Source organism: Orycteropus afer, unplaced genomic scaffold (assembly GCF_000298275.1).
Source record: "Orycteropus afer afer isolate SDZICR_OR568_19922 unplaced genomic scaffold, OryAfe1.0 scaffold00298, whole genome shotgun sequence".
Taxonomy (NCBI): domain Eukaryota; kingdom Metazoa; phylum Chordata; class Mammalia; order Tubulidentata; family Orycteropodidae; genus Orycteropus; species Orycteropus afer.
The window spans coordinates 3,795,970-3,816,079 of NW_006921885.1; the positions used below are offsets into that span (position 1 = coordinate 3,795,970).

A 20,110-nucleotide genomic window follows, 5' to 3' on the forward strand; every position below is an offset into this window, starting at 1 on the left:
TTGAACTGCCAACCTTCTGGTTAGCAGTCAAATGCCTTAGGCACTACGCCACCAGAGCTCCTTGTGAACGTTTTAGGGGATAGAATATTAAGAGTATTTCTCTCCCACTGAAAGTAAATCACTTAAGAAACTATAAGAAATTTAAGAAAACTTAGAACACTTAAGTGAATTTTTTTTTTAGCTAAACAATGATAAAACTGCATCATGGTAACAATAGTAACAATTTTTTTTTTAAATTTTGGCATTAAAAAAAAACTTTGCATACGTTTATTACAATGTCGGAAATGTGTAATGAAAACAGCATAAAATACAAAGCTTGTAACCTAAGTTTAGGGTTCTTTTTGTTACCCAAGAGTCATCAGTTGCAAGACAAAAGATCTTTTAAAAATGATTCTCTTGTCTTTGCTATGGGGCTTTTATTAGAAATTATAATAGGCCTCAATCATCAAATTGCCAAGGTGAGCTAATTTAGAGTCATAACCTTTGACTTTCCTGACAAGAGTCTGGGTCACCTATAATCCGTGAAGGTAACTGCCACAGGGGAAATTAAGGAGGGGCAAGATAATTAACCCCCTGGCCTCATCCAACCGAAGAATCAGCAGAGCAACGATCCTCTCTCCCTTCCTCACCTCCACACCTAGTGCCCTGGAGTAGTCTTTTGAGGGATGATTCCAAGTCTCAAGAAGTCAAAGAGAAGTCTCAAAACACCATTTTAAAGCAATGAGTGATGTAGAACAGTTTTAATGCATTTAATGCTTTTCTGAGGCACCCCGGTGACACAGTGGTTAAAGTGCTTGGCTGCAAACCAAAAGGTCTGCAGTTCAAACCCACCAGCTGCTCCACAGGAGAAAGATGTGGCAGTTTACTTCTGTAAAGATCACAGCCTTGGAAACACTACCCTGTGTTACAGGCTGGCTAGGAATCAGAATAGACTTGACAGCAATGGATTTTTTTTTTTGAATGCTCTCCTTGATGTATACTAAAATATTTAAGTAACAAGTCACTTGCAATGCAAAGGCAAATCAGAAAAATTTAAATAAATTATCTGATTCTAACTTCTATGATGTACATCTTTATGCTAGAAAGCAGTTGTAAATGTGGATCAATTCTTAGATTTAAAGTCTCTGGATAAAAACCAAAAACCCAAACCTACTGCTGTCGTTGATTCCGTCTCATAGTGACCCCCATTGGGTTTCCGAGGCGGTAAATCTTTACGGAAGTAGATTGCTCAGTCTTGCTTCTGTGGAGTGGCTGATGGGTTTGAACCATCAACCTTCTGATTAGCAGTTAGATACCTTAGGCACTGTGCTACCAGAGCTCCTTAGAGTCTCTGGATAGAAGGAAATAAATATTTTTTTAAGGTTCTTGACAATATGCTACCAACTGTCGTTTTTTCCCGGTTTTTAGATGTCTCTGTCTTAGTTCTCTAGTACTACTATAACAGAAATACCATAACTAGATGGTTTTAACAAACAGAAATTCAACACTCGTATATCCCTTGGAAGGAAGATGGGGTAATCTACTTCCATAGTGATACTGCCTCGGAAACCAAGGAGGGGTCACTATGAGTCGGGTCTGACTCAACGGCACCTAACAACAACAACAGCAACAACAATATATCCTTCTTTACCATTTAGGAGACTAGAAGTCTGAGTTCAGAGTGCCAGTTATAGGGGAAAACTAGGCTAGAAGTCCAAGTTCAGAGCCAGCTCTAGGGGAAGACTTTCTTTCTCTAGATTCTGGGTGGAGGAACCTCAACCTTGGGCTTCAGCTCTGTCTTCCAGGCCCAACTGGAGCAAGCAGGAGGCTTCTCCTGACTCATGCAGCCAGAGAGGCTAACAAACTCAACATTGGCAAGCAGGTTAGCAGGCGGCTGGCTACTGGCTGCTGAGGCTGACGAATCGACCAGCAGGCAAAATGACAGACTGCTGGCTTACAGGCTGCAAAGGCAACAATCCCAAGTGTGGTAGTTAAGGTTATGTGTCAACTTTATGGGCCTGGTTTTGAGTGGCTGGGCAGCTAGATATAGTGATTCCCCATGATGCGACTGGTAACTCCATGGTGGAATCTACTGTGAACAGGTGAGAGTAGCTGCTTTAGGGATGTGGTCTGCTTCCAGTATATCAAAGGAAAAGTGTTGAGAAAAGTCTGCAGCTTTTGGCATGCATGAATCCTGTATACGCAGCTAAGTCATGTTCAGCAGCCTGCCATATTGTCTGATCTGGGGACTCTTAATGGACTTGAATAAAATGGCCTGCTGTGTAGTTTGGTAATATTGGGACTGTGCCTTGTTACTTGCTGACCTTGGGTTTGTCAGCCTCAGCAGTCAGCAGCTGCCTGAGTAAAGAAAACCTACAGCTTCAGTGAACCAGGAGCAAGAGGCAGAGCTGAAGCCCAAGGCTGAGGGACTTTCACCCAGCCCCCTAGAGCCTGGCTCTTTGAACTCAGACTTCTAGACTCCAAAACTGTAAGAGAACAAAGTCCTATTTTTTAAAGCCATCCATTTGTGGTATTTCTGTTAGAGCAGCACTAGAGAACCAAAACAGCAAGATTGGCAGTCAACATGGAAGGTGGCTGGTTCAAGTCCAGGAACTGGAGCTGATTATGGGCCAAATGCAGGATCACAAAATAAGCAAAAAACTAGAGACCTTTCCCAAAGCTTCTCCATCTATAAGCAGGCCACACACACCCCAAAGGCAATTCCCCCCTTCAACTAATTAACTGCTCACAGCAGATCCCACCAATGAGGTGATTACACCACATCCAATCTCATCATGAGGAGTAATTATATCCAGCTGCCAAGCCACTCGAAACCATGGCCCAGACAAGTTGACACACAACCTTAACTACCACACTGCCTGAAAACACAGGTGAGTGCCTATTTCCTTGCTCTTTTGTTAACTGTAGGTACTGGAAAGACAACAAAACAAACTATGAAGAAAAAATGACTAACACCATTTAGGCTCTAGAAAGAGAAAAGCACCTGAGATCAGTATCAATGGTTTTACCTGTAAAATCTGAGAAACCAGAGAAGTTTTCATCATCGATGTGGCAGGCTTCCATAAGGCTACTGAAGAGAGTGCCCACAGGGTCTAGGGGATGTCCGACCCAGCCCTCCAGGTTGGTTACTGAGGTTATGCTTTTATGGGGTAGCTCTGTGTAACACAAGGATTTGAGAGATGAGGAGAAGAGGGAAGAAGGGAGTAAAGGAGGAGAAGAGGCTTTACCATTTAACGTTGTTGTTGTTGTTATTTGCCGTCGAGTCGGTCCTGACTCATAGCGACCCCTCCTTGTGATCCGAGGCAGTATCACTATGGAAGTAGGATTGCCCAACCTTCCTTCCAAGGAGTGGCTGGTGGGTTTGAACCGCCAGCCTTCTGGTTAGCAGTCAAATGCCTTAGGCACTATGCTACCAGAGCTCCGCTAACATTTAACATTAGTGTATCCTAAAAATTAACCACCCTCAGTTGGAAATGCCTCTTTAACAAAAGCACAAAAACAAAAGGTTCACATTATTCCCAAATATGAACTGTTGGAGTTCTAAAAGTACATCCATAAATCAACACAAATGGTACTAAATTTCCAGGAACGCTCCAAACATCTATTTAATTCATGCGTCCTGATACTGGGTTAACATTACTACTTACACTACCTAAAACACTTTGGTATGAAAATTAAAATAAAAAACAGACTTAAATAGTTTCAGGTTTCTGAAGCATACAACAAATAGGAAACGGTGAACAGATTAAGGAAACATAAGGGGTAAAATTTGTTTCTGAGAAAGGTTAACTATCAAACAAAGGTTGGGAAAAAAAGTACAAAGAAAAAAAATTAGAAAAATGGTTTCTAGAGATCATGAAAGATGAATGTTATTATCAAAGTCATTTCTCTGGTCCAGCACTTTGGTGAAACAAGCCTTCTCCTAAATCCTACTATGACTGTCAAGTTCTCAACTATACATTATTAGTTGAGATTTCTTTCAGACAGTAACAAATTCTTTAATAACTATCTCCTGTTTCCTAAATGTGTCTTTCAAATTTGCCCAAATATAAATATTGTTGCCTTAAAAAAAAGAAAAACCAGTTTGGTACAGAGAACAACGAATTCGCAATTTTCATCTGAAAATTGAGGGGCAACTCTCCGATTTCCCTAGGAGTGACATTAGGGAAAACTAAGAAGTGCCCTGGAATAATCAATTGGATAACTCTGCAAGTATATTAAGATACTTCTCAGAGGTATCTCAGAGTCAGTATTCTTCAGAATTGGGGACTAGAGGGCAGCTATAGCCTGAGTTAGACTTGGACTCCCACATGGGTATCATTAAATCCCTCCTCTATTGACTTATAAAACTCTTCCCTATTGTGGACCTGTAAGCCATTTAAGAGAGGACCTTTGCCACAAAGAGGAATGACAGCAGCAGACAGCAGATACTTTAGATGAAACATATTCTTTTCATTTCCTTCACACAATGTTAGCAGTTGGAAGTTCTTAAGTTAAACTCCTTAATGTCTTAAGATATATTCCATTATTGCAAATAATGTAATATTTTATATCTAAGTGCTTCCTAAAGCAATAAATAAATAATAGTAGCTCTTTCTTAATAAAAAACTATATGCAATATAAACTATGTAAGAAAAAACGTTGGTTATAAATAGCTTAACATGAACCCAATGTTCCTTCAAAAATCTTCTAGTTTTGAACTACGAACTATCAGTACATAAAAATAAGGTATGACCTGGCACAGCATATTCAATTTATGTGAGTTGGAGTCCTAGATTCCTTTGGAAAGAACCTTCCCTTCAGTTTCTGTTATGGGCTTTCAGATACTTAACAAGTGTGAAAACAAACATAAGAATTACTCTTTGGAACAACTAAATATACATATGATAAGGGAAACACTGTGTCTGTATGAGTGCAATCTACTGTCAAATGACTAAAACTGAGGAAAAAGTATTACAAAATACTCCCTCTTTTTGGCTCTAGTTTTAATACATTAATGGGAAAACACAGAAATGACAGAAATAAATCAAAAGTACTTTTTTTTTTTTTAAACAGAATCAGGAACCATATCATGCCAAATAGCACATAAAATACATAACATATTTCATTAATCTTGGCTATGTAACATGACTGATATAGTACTCTGACTTGTAACAACTATGGAAACTTAATCTTTAAATATAAACCAAAAACAAGCAAACAAAAGAGGTAAAGGAAGATATAGGTATAGATAATGTAATTTTACACCTAAGAATAGTCTGAAATAAAAGTTTTCATAGCTCACAGTATAAAAGACAAATGGGTCTAAGAATGGCCTAGACCTGGGGCTACAGAAATATCTCAAAGACAACAGAATCTGCAATAAATATTTTAAAAAAAGAAAGAAAAAAATTACCAGTATACATGTAGAATGGCAGTATATGGATTAATCATAAAAAGCAAATAATATTTATTTTTCTGATCAGGGACTTATGCATAGATTATAATCCTTTGCAATTACTATTACTTAATAATGTTTATCTAAAAATTAAAAGATTAATAAACAGATACAGAAAAGTTAAAGGTGGTCTATTTGTTGCAAGCTCATCAAGCAGAATTTAAAGAACTTGAAATAGTCAGGAGTTTTATGCTGGTCACTTTATATAAGTAAAATGTCCTGATGTGCAGATTATTACAGCTGAACATTTCTGGAGTGCTTACACTGTGCCAAGCACTGTTCTAAGTGCATTACAGGAATTAACTAGCTTAATCTCCATAACAACTCTAAGAGATAGGTGTTATACTAAGTCCCATTCCACAGATGAGGAATCTAAATCACAGAGAGGCTAAGTAATGGCCTGAGGCCACCCAGATGGGGCCTGTGCCCACATTCAAACATAGGCTATCACTCTTACAGCCCTTACTTTTAGAATCAAAATTCACTGTAACCAAACAGGGTATTTGGCTAACTTGCATTTTAGATCATTCATCTCTCAGACTTCCTAAATAGTTACTCCAACAATTAATAATTTTCCCCTTAAAAAATTAATGTAAGGAATATTTTAAAATCTTAATTCTTACAACAGTTCATCAGAAAAAATAATGCCTAAAATTTCTCACAAATCAGCTATTAAATACTTTTAAGTGAGTAATGAGTAGTCCCATCTCTGTGGCTCTAGTTTTACAAGCCATCTCTTTTAGAATAGCACAAAACCTAGTGATGTCATTGCAAGAATCCCAATCCAATGGAATAAAACGTCTTCACATTCACCTTTTTTTTGAGTTCGGAACATTTCCAACTGTTTCTGTTGCTGACGCCTTAATGTGTTAACAATAGCTATTGCTAGTCTCAGTGCTTCTCTTGGGTACCCATGAGAACGTAACGCATCCACTCTTGCACAGGCTGTAGGAACATGTTCTAAAACAGAAAGTTAAGGGGGGGAAAGTTGCCACTGTCAGATTTATCTACAAAAAGAGAATTCAACAGGTAGATGTTTTCCCCCAAAATACCAGCAAAAAGATAGGAGAAACCATTTCTGAACTTGGGTTTAAATGAAAAACTCAGCTCTTACTGCCCAGCATTCATCCATCTCCCATTGAATCCCTCAGCTCTCCACCTCCCACTCCAATAATGCTATAGAAACTAAACAAAGAGGTAAGTCATGGAAATGTCTTTCCGGTTTGGCCACTTACCATGCCAGAGGGGCCACCCGTGAGAGTCAAAGAGGGAGTTTTCAGTGTCGTCATGGTAACAGTAGTTGGTGTATAGGTCACTGCTGATAATGTGCTGCAAGTGGCTGTCCTGCCAGTGAAGATCGCATGCCTCGATGGCTCGGGTGAACACTGTCCGATGTGGCCTGTTCGATGAATCTGTTTTTTCCACAATTCAGAAAGCCATGTCAGCTATTATTCACATGCGAGTAAATCAGTCATATCATTCTGTGGCCAGATGTTCATGAACACACCCACACACACTGTCCTGCACCCCCTAAGCAGAAGGGTGAAGGGTGAAAACTCTCACATCTTAAGTACTAGGAGGCAAGTCAGTCCAAAGAGCTACCATTCACTCATTTGTTTTGTCAAACACAAACATTCTGCAGCCATTAAAGCTAAGGTTAAAGGCATCCTGCAAAAAGAACTGTCAAGTCTAGTTTCCATGCCAAATACACTCAAAGGAGGCACTCGGCACAAAAATCACAGGAAAACTCACTGCTCCCCACTTCTGAGGTGCTGTAGTGGGCTGCCCCTGATGGGATCAACAGCTCTCACAAACACTATGCAAGAGATGCGACACCGGCCATGGAACCTTTCAGGAAGATGCAGTCAGCCTTTAAAGATATGCATAAGGGTTGTGCTTTTGGTTGTATTTTTTAACTATATTGTGCGGTTTTGCACAATTAAAACTATTATGCTTCTTGGGATATAATGATTAAAAGCCACTTTATATCCCAAAGGGCATAAATGCATATATTTAACATTTCACAAAGCCACACAACATAGCTACAAAACAAACCAGCGCACTTACCTTGCACCTACAGGCTGCCTCCTGATTCCTGTGCAGGTTCCATGACTGGTGTGATGTCCCCAGCATAGTGTATGCCGGGGCATCACAAAAGAGCAGAAGCATACACTCCAAAGAGGGTTCAAGTTTCAGGACCTGACGAAGAAAAGAAATGTTTGGGGAATAAAGGATATTCTCACCCCAACTCCTGGGATTATTCAGTTCCTACAGATAACATGGTTCAAATTCAACTGCACTCCCAGCCCCTGGGTCCTCACTCTAGACTTACCTTCAACTGTGGCACAAACTTTAGTAAGCCTCAACTGAAAAATCAGTTACAATAAACTACTTTTATTTATGTGTACTTTACTGAGCTCAAGGAAAGCACCTCACTGTTCTAAGACTTAACTAAACAAGAAGCAAAAGCTGGAGCTTCCTTGGTTGATAAAATTTCATCTTCCTGTCACTGGAAAATCAAAGAACAACTGAATCAAGAGGATGAAATCTGAGAAATCATTTTGTTCACCCTCTTTATTCTGCTGATGGAACTTAAAACCAAGAGAAGTAAATCAGCTTGTCAAGGTCATACAACCAGGTAGTGGGATCAGAACAGAGGAACACATTCCAAATTCAGAGTTATTTCAGTTATTCTGAATGGTTTTTGGTAAGTCTTTAACAGGGTGACATTATTTTAGCTTGGTTTTAAGTCAACTTAGATAATCTGTATTAGAATGTCAGACACGTCAAAATGCATGGCTGATAGATACTTTGAGAAGCATAAATAATAATGTATTGTTAGTTATAACCCCTATCCAGAGATCTTGCTAGCAGCAGAAAGATGTACACCCTGAAACAGGATGAGCGGGGCCTACATTTAAGGCTTTCAATCCCACTGAGACTTTTCTTGAAGGAGAATAAATATGCTTCCACTCAGCAACAAACCGGCTCCATGAGCTCTCATACTTAATAGAACAAACATTCCAAAGCTGGAGTCTTACGCAAATATTTTTTAAGTGGCTTTGTCATTTCATTTATTTTGTTTTGCTGAAACATAATTTAAAATTAAAAGGAGACTTTAAAAGACTGACTGAATGTTATATATATATTAAAGGAATAAGTTAGAGTCTACCTTTTGATTTGGCTCACTACCTGTTGTGCCAATAATAAAAGCAGAATGTATAATAGTATAATTCCACTTAAAAAAACCCCAGAAAAACCACCTTAACTGTTCACATGTTGTAAAAAAGGTGTAAGATAACATGCCAGAGTGCTACCATTGGTTAGCTCTGTGAGGCCAATAAAACCAACTCCAACATAAAAGACTAAGAAGTCATGAAATAAAATTTAATAAAAATGTAGAATATAAATCTATATAATAATGTGGGGACTATATAAAAACTTGATCATGTCATAGGCAATGATTAAAAGGTGGGATGTCCAAATGAAACACTGATTTGATTAGGTGTTGAAACCATGGTCAATTTTTATATTAATTTTTTTGTGGCTATTCAATTTTTTAATAAGATGATAAAAAAGATTATGGGTCAAATTTCTGAATGATAAATATAAAAATTTGTACAAAAAAACTTAAATATATATAATACTAATACATGCTGATTAAAGAACATTTGGGAAATCCAGAAAAGTAAAAAGGGGAATTCTTTATCTCTTTTACCCAAAAACTTAAAATTAAAAAATTGGCTGTCATTTCAATATATTAAAATACCATAACAACTAGTATTCTTCCACAGTGTGCAAATTCTAACGTGACATTTCTGTTGTTAATGTGGGCATTCTACTCAAGGCAGGACCCTGGTGCCTTTAGACACAACAGCTATAAATATTGCCCTCAAAAGCTAGTTCTTGACTTCATACTCCCTGGGTCAAATGGTAATTTAGTCTAGAGGGTGGATGACTTCTTGCCAGTCTCCTAAGGCCTATGGGATACTCATGTCTGAACAAGGGGAATGTAATATGGGAAAGTAAAAAGTGAAGTGTAAAAGGATGGCAGTCTCAGAGAAGGTAAGGGGTGAAACACAGAGAGCACGTATAAACAGAAGAGGATTAAAGAGATCACCTAACACAGACACACAGGCATACCTTTTCTTAGCAATGAAATAAATGTTGAACAACTAAACTTGAAAATTTTGAGCATCTTGGAAAAAAAAAGTTGGGTATGAAGGTAATCTATTTTCTTTGAGGTAATCTATTTCTTTTTATTAAATAAAATCATCATGGGCAATCAAGAAATGACAGATTTCAAATACTAAATTCCCAAGGCAAACATCTCTAAACAAAGCAGAGCTAGATGAGCATCTTTCCCAAGTCCAAAAACTTCTTTTTCCATTGGGCAAGTGCCCATGGAGTAATATAAATCATTTTCTTTCTTTGTAAGTCTGAAAACGCCATGCTAGCATCAGGTTCAAACCCAGCACGTTGTCCAGCTCTTTCCAGCAGTACCAAATCCATGTAGGGCCAGCGCACAGAGAAGGCCAGTCTTGGTTCTAGATGCTTCTCATGTCACTTAATACCCAAGTCTTGGGAACTGCCTGTATCATAATGTTAAAATTTTTCTAAGTACTCTCCAAACAAACTAGACAAAAATCACACAAGAGTAGTGACAGGTTCATAACATTTTATTTACATGAGTACACAACTTTGTTAAGAATTTTCTTCTGGAAGAGAGGAAAAATTTTCCTGTAGCTGGAGGGAAAAATGGTCTAGAGAAGGGTATTTTTAAAGACAGAGGTACTTGAGCTGAATGAACAGGCCCAATAGAGGGGGAGAGGCTTGACAGAAATGAGAGACAGAGGTTCTTAACAGGAGGTCTAGAAATGTCCAGGGGCATTTCTTGGTTGTCCCAAAGACTGGAGGGCACTACTTACATATATACAGCAAGTGGGGCACATATGTTAGACAGACCTTCAAATGATACTCTTAGCCCAAATGCCACCAATATCCCATATCCCCCGGTCATAAAAATTTTACTTGCTACATTCTAAAACTAAGTATTTTTAACTGACTAGCTAATTAAATTACATACTAGTCCAGGTAAGAAACTGACAACAGAGATAAAAAAAAAGCACACAGATCTTTAAGCTTCTCAATATCTTGTTTTACAATGTATTTACCACTACACTCCATGATTTTTGAAGTTAAAAAGAAATATTCAAAATCATCAGTAGGCCACTTAAACACATACTAAAATATATAAGTATTATATCCAACTGTAATTTTTAAAATTAAAAAAATGTGTATAAAGGTCTCAGGTAAAATTTAAACACATATACACATTCATAGTTAAAACATAATAAATCGTTGAATTATAGTAGTAAGTTCTTAAGTGGGTAAAGTAATTTCCCCACACCAATTATAAGCTACTATTATAAACATATATGCACCTTTAAGTATATACAAAGAGAGCAAAACTTTACTGTGGGCTCACCTTGGTTGGCATTTGCACCCTGAGGCAGAGCGTTGGTTAAGTTGGGTAACTCGCTGCCATGATTTCCATCTTCCCATGGACAAACATCAACACTGTTCCACTTTTTCAGCTGTTTCAGCCAACTGGCCTTCTGCTCCAACTTACAGTGGGGATTTAAAACTATACACATCCATAGAGCACCTAATTGAAATAGGGAGAGGAAAGTAAACTTTTTAAAAATTACTAAAATGTCCAATTCTAATAGCTAAGGATAATTTATAAACCTTATCAAAATGAACTCATCAGCCATTTTTATAACTGAGCCACAAACTTCCTATGTTTAATGCAAGGAGAAAGCAGAGCCTGAATTTTAACAAAAGGTCCAAACAAGGTTACACATAAAGATAAAAGATATTACAAATGTTGATTGTAATCACCTCCCTAATCATATGATATTCTGGACCAAAAAAAAATCAATAATATATACAATATTGAGGTCCAATTTGCCACTGTAATTTACAGACAAATTTTATATATCATTACTGCAACAAACCAGTCCAAAAGGTTCTTCTGCACAAAAACTAAACTCACCTTCCAATATCACCCTTTAAAATCATTAAGGCATGTAATGAAGACTAACAATTTCCTAGTCTCCTTATAGGGAGCTCTGGTAGCATAGTGCCTAAAGCACTTGACTGATAACCAGAAGGCTGGCAGTTCAAACCCACCAACCACTCCTCGGAGGGAAGGCTGGGCAATCTACTTCCATAGTGATACTGCCTCGGAAACCCAAGGAGGGGTTGTTATGAGTCAGGTCCAACTCGATGGCAAACAACAACAACAACAACAGTCTCCTTATAAGTGTTTCAAACTATCATGTTTATTAGTATGCATATCTATATACCGATGGAGTGTGAGTAGTTATTTGGGGAGAAAAAAGGTCAGTGAAATAGATCTTTAAAAATTAAATTCACATAAACACATTTCCATTAATGATTTAACCAGAACTAATCTTCATACAAATGAAGTCACTAAGTTTCTATCTTTAAATGAATAAAGTCACTAAATTATCACTTTATATGAATAAAATCACTAATAATCAAAATTTTGCCAGTTTCTCAAAGGAAAAGCAATAATTTAGGGGAAAAAAGCATAACTCCTAACTTAAATAATTGAGTTAACGGGTAAATTTATCACTCCTTTCTACATTCTTAAAAGATATAGCTAATATCTCACACATTTTAACAGTTCCAGGTTTACTTTGTTAATTTCAATACACGACAGATACTAGGTACCACAAAGCCATTCACAACACTTTTCTTTGGAAAAGTGTGTGTGTGTATCTGTATCTGTTTTAATCAGTTGTGTTAGTTAACTGAATAATAAAGGTAGATATGCTCATTGCTTATGTTCCATTTGTCCAAAAGGGATACTTTATATTCTTTTACATATAAAATCAACTACCTTCTTCAACCAGGAAATCTGATACTTTAGATACCAAAGAACTTTTACAAACAGAAAATAAAAGTGGTCCCAGCCTAAGCCACACATATTTACAATCTACATTATATCTTTAAATGCTAATTACAAACAAAGTGTGTGAAGTCAAGGATTACAACTAAAAACTCTGGACAAAATGCAGCAAAAACTTTGAGAGGAACCTTATCTGGCTAGTAAAGAGGACTGGGAAAAAAAGATCCCCATGAGTTAAAAGTGTGTGGAAGAGAATCTTGGAGAGGAGAAAGATGGAAAAAAGGATCCCTGGAATCTTTGTACAAACTGGTACAAGTTCCATCTCACTTCATGTGCATGCAACAGACCCAAGGCAGTACAGCCAAGGCTTTGAAAATTAAACTGAATATGGAATCATCACCTGAAGAAGGTAATGCAGAACTTATGTCTGAATCTACCCTGGCTGAGTGCTTGCTTAAAAAACTAAAGAAAACAAAACAAAAAAATTCTTAAGAGTATCTTAATGGGATTCAGATCATCACAACACAATATTAAAAAATGTTCAGGGTCCAAAATTGCTTGGCATATAAAGGAACAGGGAAATGTGACCATTTCTTAAGGGAAAGACAATCAATTAATGTCAAAAAAGATGTTGGAATTATCACTCAGAGACTTTATAGCAACTATTGTAAGTATGTTCCATAAAATGCAGGTAAACACTATTAAAAGGAAAAGAAAGGCAGAAATTATCAGAAGCAAAATACAAAATATATAAAAAAAAATTAATGCATTTTTTAAAACTGAAGAAAACAGTATCAGAATCTAAAACTTCACTGAAAGGATAGAACAGCAGAATGGGGGGGGCATGGTCAGTGAATTTGAAGGCAGATCAATAAACATTATCCTATCTGAAGAACAGAGAGAAAAACATTTACAAGAACATAAACACAGACTTAAAAACTGCTGAGAAAACATCAAAAAGTCTAACATTTGTATCATTGGAATTCCAGAAGAAGATGAAAAAGAAACCAGAAAAGTTTGGCTGAAAATTTCCCAAATCAAATCACTGAAAACCAAGTATTTTAAAAAAAAAAATCTTAAAAGCAGTAAGAGAAAAATAAAATATCATATATGTTGTTGTTAGGTGCCATCGAGTTGGCCCTGACTCACAGTGACCTTGACCCTATGTACAACAAAAAGAAACACTGCCTGGTCTTAGATCAGCCTCAAAATCGTTGCTATACCTGAACCCATCGTTGCAGCCACTGTGTCAATCCATCTTGTTGAGGGCCTTTTCCTTTTTTGCTGACCCTTACTGATCATAGAGAACAGAAAACAGTACAGCAGTATCTTTTAAGTGTTAAAAGAAATGGAAGTGTCAAGACAAAATTCTATATCCGGCAAAAATATTATTCAGAAAGGATGATGAAATAAAAGAAGTCTCAGATCAAGGAAAACTAACAGAATTTGTTCCCAAGAGACCTGCTGGTCTCAGTTGCTGGCTGCTGAGGATGATGGACCTAACACTGGCAGGGAAAATGGCGCAGTTCCAAGATAAGCAGGCAACACAGCAGACCACTGATTCCAGTATAGGAACAGTTAAGATCAGCAGGCAACACAGCCCAAAAAGCTAGAAACCTTTCTCAAAGCTTCACTATATATACTGGAAGCAGGCCACATCCCAAAGGTAATTCTTCTTCAACTGATTAGGTGCTCACAGTAGATTATACCACAGAGGTGATTATAATCTTATCAAGGAAAGTAATTACATCCAGCTGCCAAACTACACAAAACCAAGGCCCAGCCAAGTTGACACAACCTTAGTTAACTATCACAAGAATTGACCTAAAAATTCTGAGAATTCTCAAATATCTGGAAATTAAACAACACACTATGAAGTTACTCATGAGTCAAAGAGAATGTCACAAGGGAATTCAGAAAATACTTTGTGCAAAATGAAAATTAAAATAAGCATATAAAACTTATGGCATACAGCTAAAATACCATTTAGAAGGAAATTTATAGCATTAAATGGTGATACTGGAAAAAGAAGAAAGGATTTAAAATCAGGAATGTAAACATCTACCTTAAGAAACTAAAGACCAAAATGGAAATATAAAGAAAGTCAAAGAAGGCAAAAGAAAGAAAATAACAGGAATCAGTGAGCCTCACGATCCCTACTACACCTGACCCCATCACGGCAGCCACCACGTCAATCCATCTTGTTGAGGGCCTTCCCCTCTTTCAGTGAACCTCCACCTTATCAAGGGTGACATCCTTTTACAAAGAATGGTCCCTCCTGACAACCACTGGAAGGTCTAGCCAGGTCAATAAAGACCCCGCCAAAACTTAACAAAACCAAACCAAAAGGTTGTTCTTTAAAAAGATCAAAAAAAATCAATAAAGCAACAGAAACTGAACAGGCATATATATATATTAAAGAGATTAACAGGCATAAATATATATATATATATATTTATTAAATAAATATATATAAAAAGAGAGAGAGAACACTAATAAAATAGGCCACATCATTATAGCTCCTAGAGGTATTAAAAGACTAATAAGGGAACAGTATGAACAACTTTATGCCCATAAATTCTACAACTTAGATGAAATGGACAAATTTTTTTTGAAAATCAAAAAACATCAAAGCTCACTCAAGGAGAAATAATAACTAGGATAGTCAGAAATCTATTAAAGAAATTAAATTAATAGTTCAAAATCTGCTAACAAAACAGGTTTATATGTTTTTCCTGGAAAATTCTAGTACACATTTAATAAAGAAATAATATTAATTCTAATTCCACAGATTATTTTTCAGAAAAGAGAAGAGAAGGTAATATGTCACAACTTATTTGATGTGGCCACCATTACCCTAATATCAAAACCAGAAAAAACAATTACAACTAAAGATCAATACTCCTATAAACATAATAGAAAATATCCTCAATAAAATATTAGCAAACCTAAGTAAGCAACATATAAAAGGAAAACACATCACACTTTAACTGAGTTTATCTCAGGTATACAAGATAAGTGCAACATTTGAAAACCAATTAATATTAAGGCACCATATTAAGAGACCAAAGTAGAAAAATCATGATTGTCTCAATATACAATGATAAAACATTTGACAAAAGTCAACATCCATTAATGATTTAAGAAATAAAAACCTTCTCAGATAAAGGCATCTGCCAAAAACCCTACATCTAACACCATAATTGTAAAAAACTGAATACTTTTCCCCTAAGATCAGAAAAAGACTCTCACCATCATATTGCATATCACATCAGACACTGTTGTTGTTCTTACGTGCTGTGATCTCCAACTCACAGCAACCCTATGTACATCATAATGAAACACTGCCCAGTTCTGTGAGCCTCACGATCCCTACTACACCTGACCCCATCACGGCAGCCACCACGTCAATCCATCTTGTTGAGGGCCTTTCCCTCTTTCAGTGAACCTCCACCTTATCAAGGGTGACATCCTTTTGCAAAGAATGGTCCCTCCTGACAACCACTGGAAGGTCTAGCCAGGTCAATAAAGCAAGAAAAGGAGGTAAAGGCACAGACTAAAAAGGAAGAAATAAAAACGTCTCTACTTAGAGAAAACAAAAAACCTTCTACAATGAGGTAAGTTTTGCAAGGTCCTATGATACAAGATCTCTCAAGTCAAAGCTGCAATGAAAGAACTGGCGAAGAACAAGGCTCCGGGAATTGATGGCATACCGATTGAGATATTTCAACAAACAGATGCCCCATTGGAGGCACTCACTCAGTTATGCCAAGAGATTTGGAGGACAGCTACCTGGCCAACTGACTGGAAGAGATCTATATTTGTGCCCATTCCAAAGAAAGGTGATCCCACAGAATGTGGAAATTATAGAACAATATCACTAATATCACATGCAAGCAAGATATTACTGAAGATAATTCAGAAACGTTTGCAGCAGTATATTGATAGAGAACTTCCAGAGGTTCAAGCCGGATTCAGAAGAGGACGTGGAACAAGGGATATTATAGCTGTTGTCAGATGGATCCTGGCTCAAGGCAAAGAATACCAGAAAGATGTTTACTTGTGTTTTATTGACTATGCAAAGGCATTTGATTGTGTGGATCATGACAAATTATGGATAACATTGAGAAGAATAGGAATCCCTGAGCACTTGATTGTACTCATGAGGAATCTGTACCTTGACCAGGAGCTGTCATTCGAACAGAACAAGGGGACACTACATGGTTTAAAATCAAGAAGGGAGTGCGTCAGGGTTGTATTCTTTCTCCACACTTATTCAATCTATATGCTGAGCAAATAATCCGAGAAGCTGGACTATATGAAGAAAAACGTGGTATCAGGATTGGAGGAAGAATCATTAACAACCTGAGATATGCAGACGATACAACTTTGCTTGCTGAAAGTGAGGATGACTTAAGGCACCTACTGATGAAGGTTGAAGAATACAGTCTGCAGTATGGATTACATCTCAACAGAAAGAAAACAAAAATCCTCACAACTGGACCAATGAGCAGCATCACAATAAATGGAGAGAAGATTGAGGTTGTCAAGGAATTCACGTTGCTTGGTTCTACAATCGATGCCAACGGAAGCAGCAGTCAGGACATTAGACGACGTGTAGCATTGGGGAAGTCAACTGCGAAGGAACTGTTTCAAGTGCTGAGGAGCAAGGATATCTCCTTGAGGACTAAGGTGCGCCTGACACAAGCCATGATATTTCCAATCGCCTGGTATGCATGTGAGAGCTGGACAATGAATAGGGAAGACCGAAGAAGAGTTGATGCTTTTGAGTTGTGGTGCTGGCGAAGAATGCTGAAAGTACCGTGGATTACTAAAAGAACTAACAGATCTGTCCTGGAGGAAGTGCAGCCAGAATGCTCCTTGGAAGCAAGAATGGCCAGACTTCGTCTCACCTATTTTGGTCATGTTGTAAGAAGGGACTATTCCCTGGAGAAGGATGTCATGCTTGGTAGGGTGGAGGGTCGACGAAAGAGGGGGAGGCCTTCAGGGAGATGGATTGATACAGTGGCTGCGATGATGGGCTCGAGTATAGCATGGATTGTGGGGCTGGCGCGGGATCGGGCAGTGTTTCATTCTGCTGTGCATGGGGTCGCTATGAGTCGGAAACGACTCGACGGCACTTAACGACAACAACAACATAATACAAGATCAAAGTAAAACAAAACAATTCTTTATCTACATGCTAAAAATGAACAACTGGTTATCAAAAAGATATTTGAGGGGGGCAATCCACTTACGTAGATACACCACCTCAGGAACCCAAGGAAGGGTTGCTATCAGTTGGACCTGATGGCAGTGAGTTTGGCTCTGCTTTAGTTTACCATTTGTAGTAGCACTAAAAACCAAATACTTGCCTATAAATCTAACAAAACTATATGCAGGATCTGTACGCTAAAAACTACAAAACCCTGATGAAGCTTTTAGAGTTCCAGTAAGATGACAGAATAGGCAAAAAAGACCACAAGACCCTCTTCAACAAAGAAAAGGGGAACCAGTTAACACAGCTACAAAAGATAACCCTGGACCCCTGAGCCACGAAGGGAAGGATATGGAAGTGGACTAAACCCCAACTAGCAGAAGAATTTGCATGCAAACACCAAAAAATGAGCTGCAGCCTGGCAGCGATCCTGACAGCAAAGATAGTTTGGATAATGCCGAGTGGTGGAAGGACCTAAGAATTACCCTGAAAATTGGTCCTGCTAGGCAGGGACTGCATGGAGGACTGCTTTGGTGACTGGGGAGTAAAGGGCAAGCAGCAAAGAGGAAGGTGGGTTGAGCTGTGGACTTCCGTCTGTTCGGAGGGTACAGTCATTCTGAATGTTTAAAAGCAGCGTGACCATTTTGGATATTTAAAACGACAGTATTTTCCCATATTCCAGGGACTTAAGAACAGCTCCACTTGCTGGGAACCCTAAGGAGATTCCAGACCCAGATTGACTAGAAAGTTAACAGACATCTAAATATAATAACGCCATGATGTCTCGAAGACCACAGAGCATCATAGTCCACACAAAGAAGCAAGATAAAATAGTAGAAACAAGGGAGCAGGATACAGACCCAGAACACATCCCTGAAGAAGAAGCACCACTGGAAGTATCTGATAAGGAATTCAAAAGAATTCTATTTAGGTATCTTCAAAGGATTGAGAGACAGACCAAGGAAAACACAGACAAAACCTTAAAAGAATTTTGGAAGAAAACACAAGAACAAAATGACAAAATAAATGAAAAATTAGAAATGGTTCTAAATCTACAGATAGAAATCCAGAAGATTAATACTAAATTGTCAGAAATAGATAACACATTGAAAGGGCAAAGGAATATAATTGATGCAATGGAAGACAGAATTAATGAGATGGAAGACAAATACCTGAATACTTCTTTGGAAAGGGATCAATCAGGAAAAAGATCAAAACCAAATGAAGAAAGCCTAAGGTTCATGTGGGATAATATAAAAAGGAATAACCTACATGTCAATGGAATTCCACAACAGGAAGAGAAAAAGAAAACCACTGAGAAAATTGTCCAAGATTTGCTGGAGGAGAAATTCCCTGATGTGATGAAAGATGATAATATATCCATTCAGGAAGTCCAACGAACCCCAAACAGGATAGACCCCAAAAGAAAACCACCAAGACATATCATCTTCAAACTCATCAAAACCAAAGACAAAGAGAATCGTGAGAGCAGCACAGGAAAAAAAAAAAAGTTACCTGCAAAGGACAGCCAGTAAGAATAAGCTCTGATTTCTCAGCAGAAACCATGCAAGCAAGAAGCCAATGGGATGGTAAATATAAAACCCTGAAAGAGAAGTATTTTCAACCAAGAATTATATACCCAGCAAAATTGTCCCTCAACTATGATGGTGAAATTAGGACATTTCTAGATAAGCAGAAACTAAGGGAATTTGTTAAAGCCACACCAACCTTACAAGAGATACTAAAGGGAGTCCTGTGAACAGAGAACCAAAAACAGCAAGTAACAACCAACCATTAATACACAAAATGACATAACCCAGACACCACAGCTATGGACATATCCAAAGTAAAATAAGCTTACAAGGTAGTAAACAGGGAACCAGAGACATCAATTGGCAAGTGAGGACAACTACAAACCAAAAAGAGGGAAAATACTGTGTAGTTACATAACTTCTAAATGGTGAGGAAGTCAAGAGAGTTGCAAGATAGAATGGACTGTTGTAATCTCGGGGAGAAAATTATAAATTACAAAGTAACCTCAAAGAAAAATGATAAACCTTCATATCACAATAAAAAAGAGGACAAGCACAAATATTTAGCAAATACTAAAACAACATCAACGAAGGAAATGACAACATGATTCATAAACATAATGAGCTCAGCACAGAAAATAATATGGAACAAAGAAACCAGGGACACCATAAAAAAAAAACACTAACATAATGATAGCAACGAATGCATACTTGTCAATAATTACACAGAATGTTTATGGATTAAACGCATCATTCAAAAGACAGAGAGCTGCAGATTGATTAAGGAAACGAAATCCATTAATATGCTTTCTGCAAGAGACACACCACAGAGACAAGGATAACAAAGGCTGGAAAAAGATGTATCAAGCAAATGTCAACCATAAAACAGCAGGAGTGGCAATATTAATTTCTGATCAAATTGACTTTAAGACAAAACCACCATACAAGACAAGGAGGGACATTATATTATGATTAAAGGATAA

At 37.6% G+C, this 20,110-nt stretch overlaps 1 protein-coding gene across 1 annotated transcript in view; it reads right to left on the reverse strand.

Moving 5' to 3' along the window:
• The window catches only part of ZSWIM6 (zinc finger SWIM-type containing 6), a gene marked incomplete at its 5' end in the record, with an annotated part of 330,519 nt that overhangs the window by 14,169 nt on the left and 296,240 nt on the right, over nt 1-20,110 (reverse strand). Inside the window, 4 exons of the mRNA XM_007951560.2 lie at nt 3,009-3,155; nt 6,251-6,397; nt 6,673-6,849; nt 10,926-11,105. Coding sequence (XP_007949751.2) covers nt 3,009-3,155; nt 6,251-6,397; nt 6,673-6,849; nt 10,926-11,105 — 651 coding nt within the window. The remainder of the gene's footprint in view (nt 1-3,008; nt 3,156-6,250; nt 6,398-6,672; nt 6,850-10,925; nt 11,106-20,110) is intronic.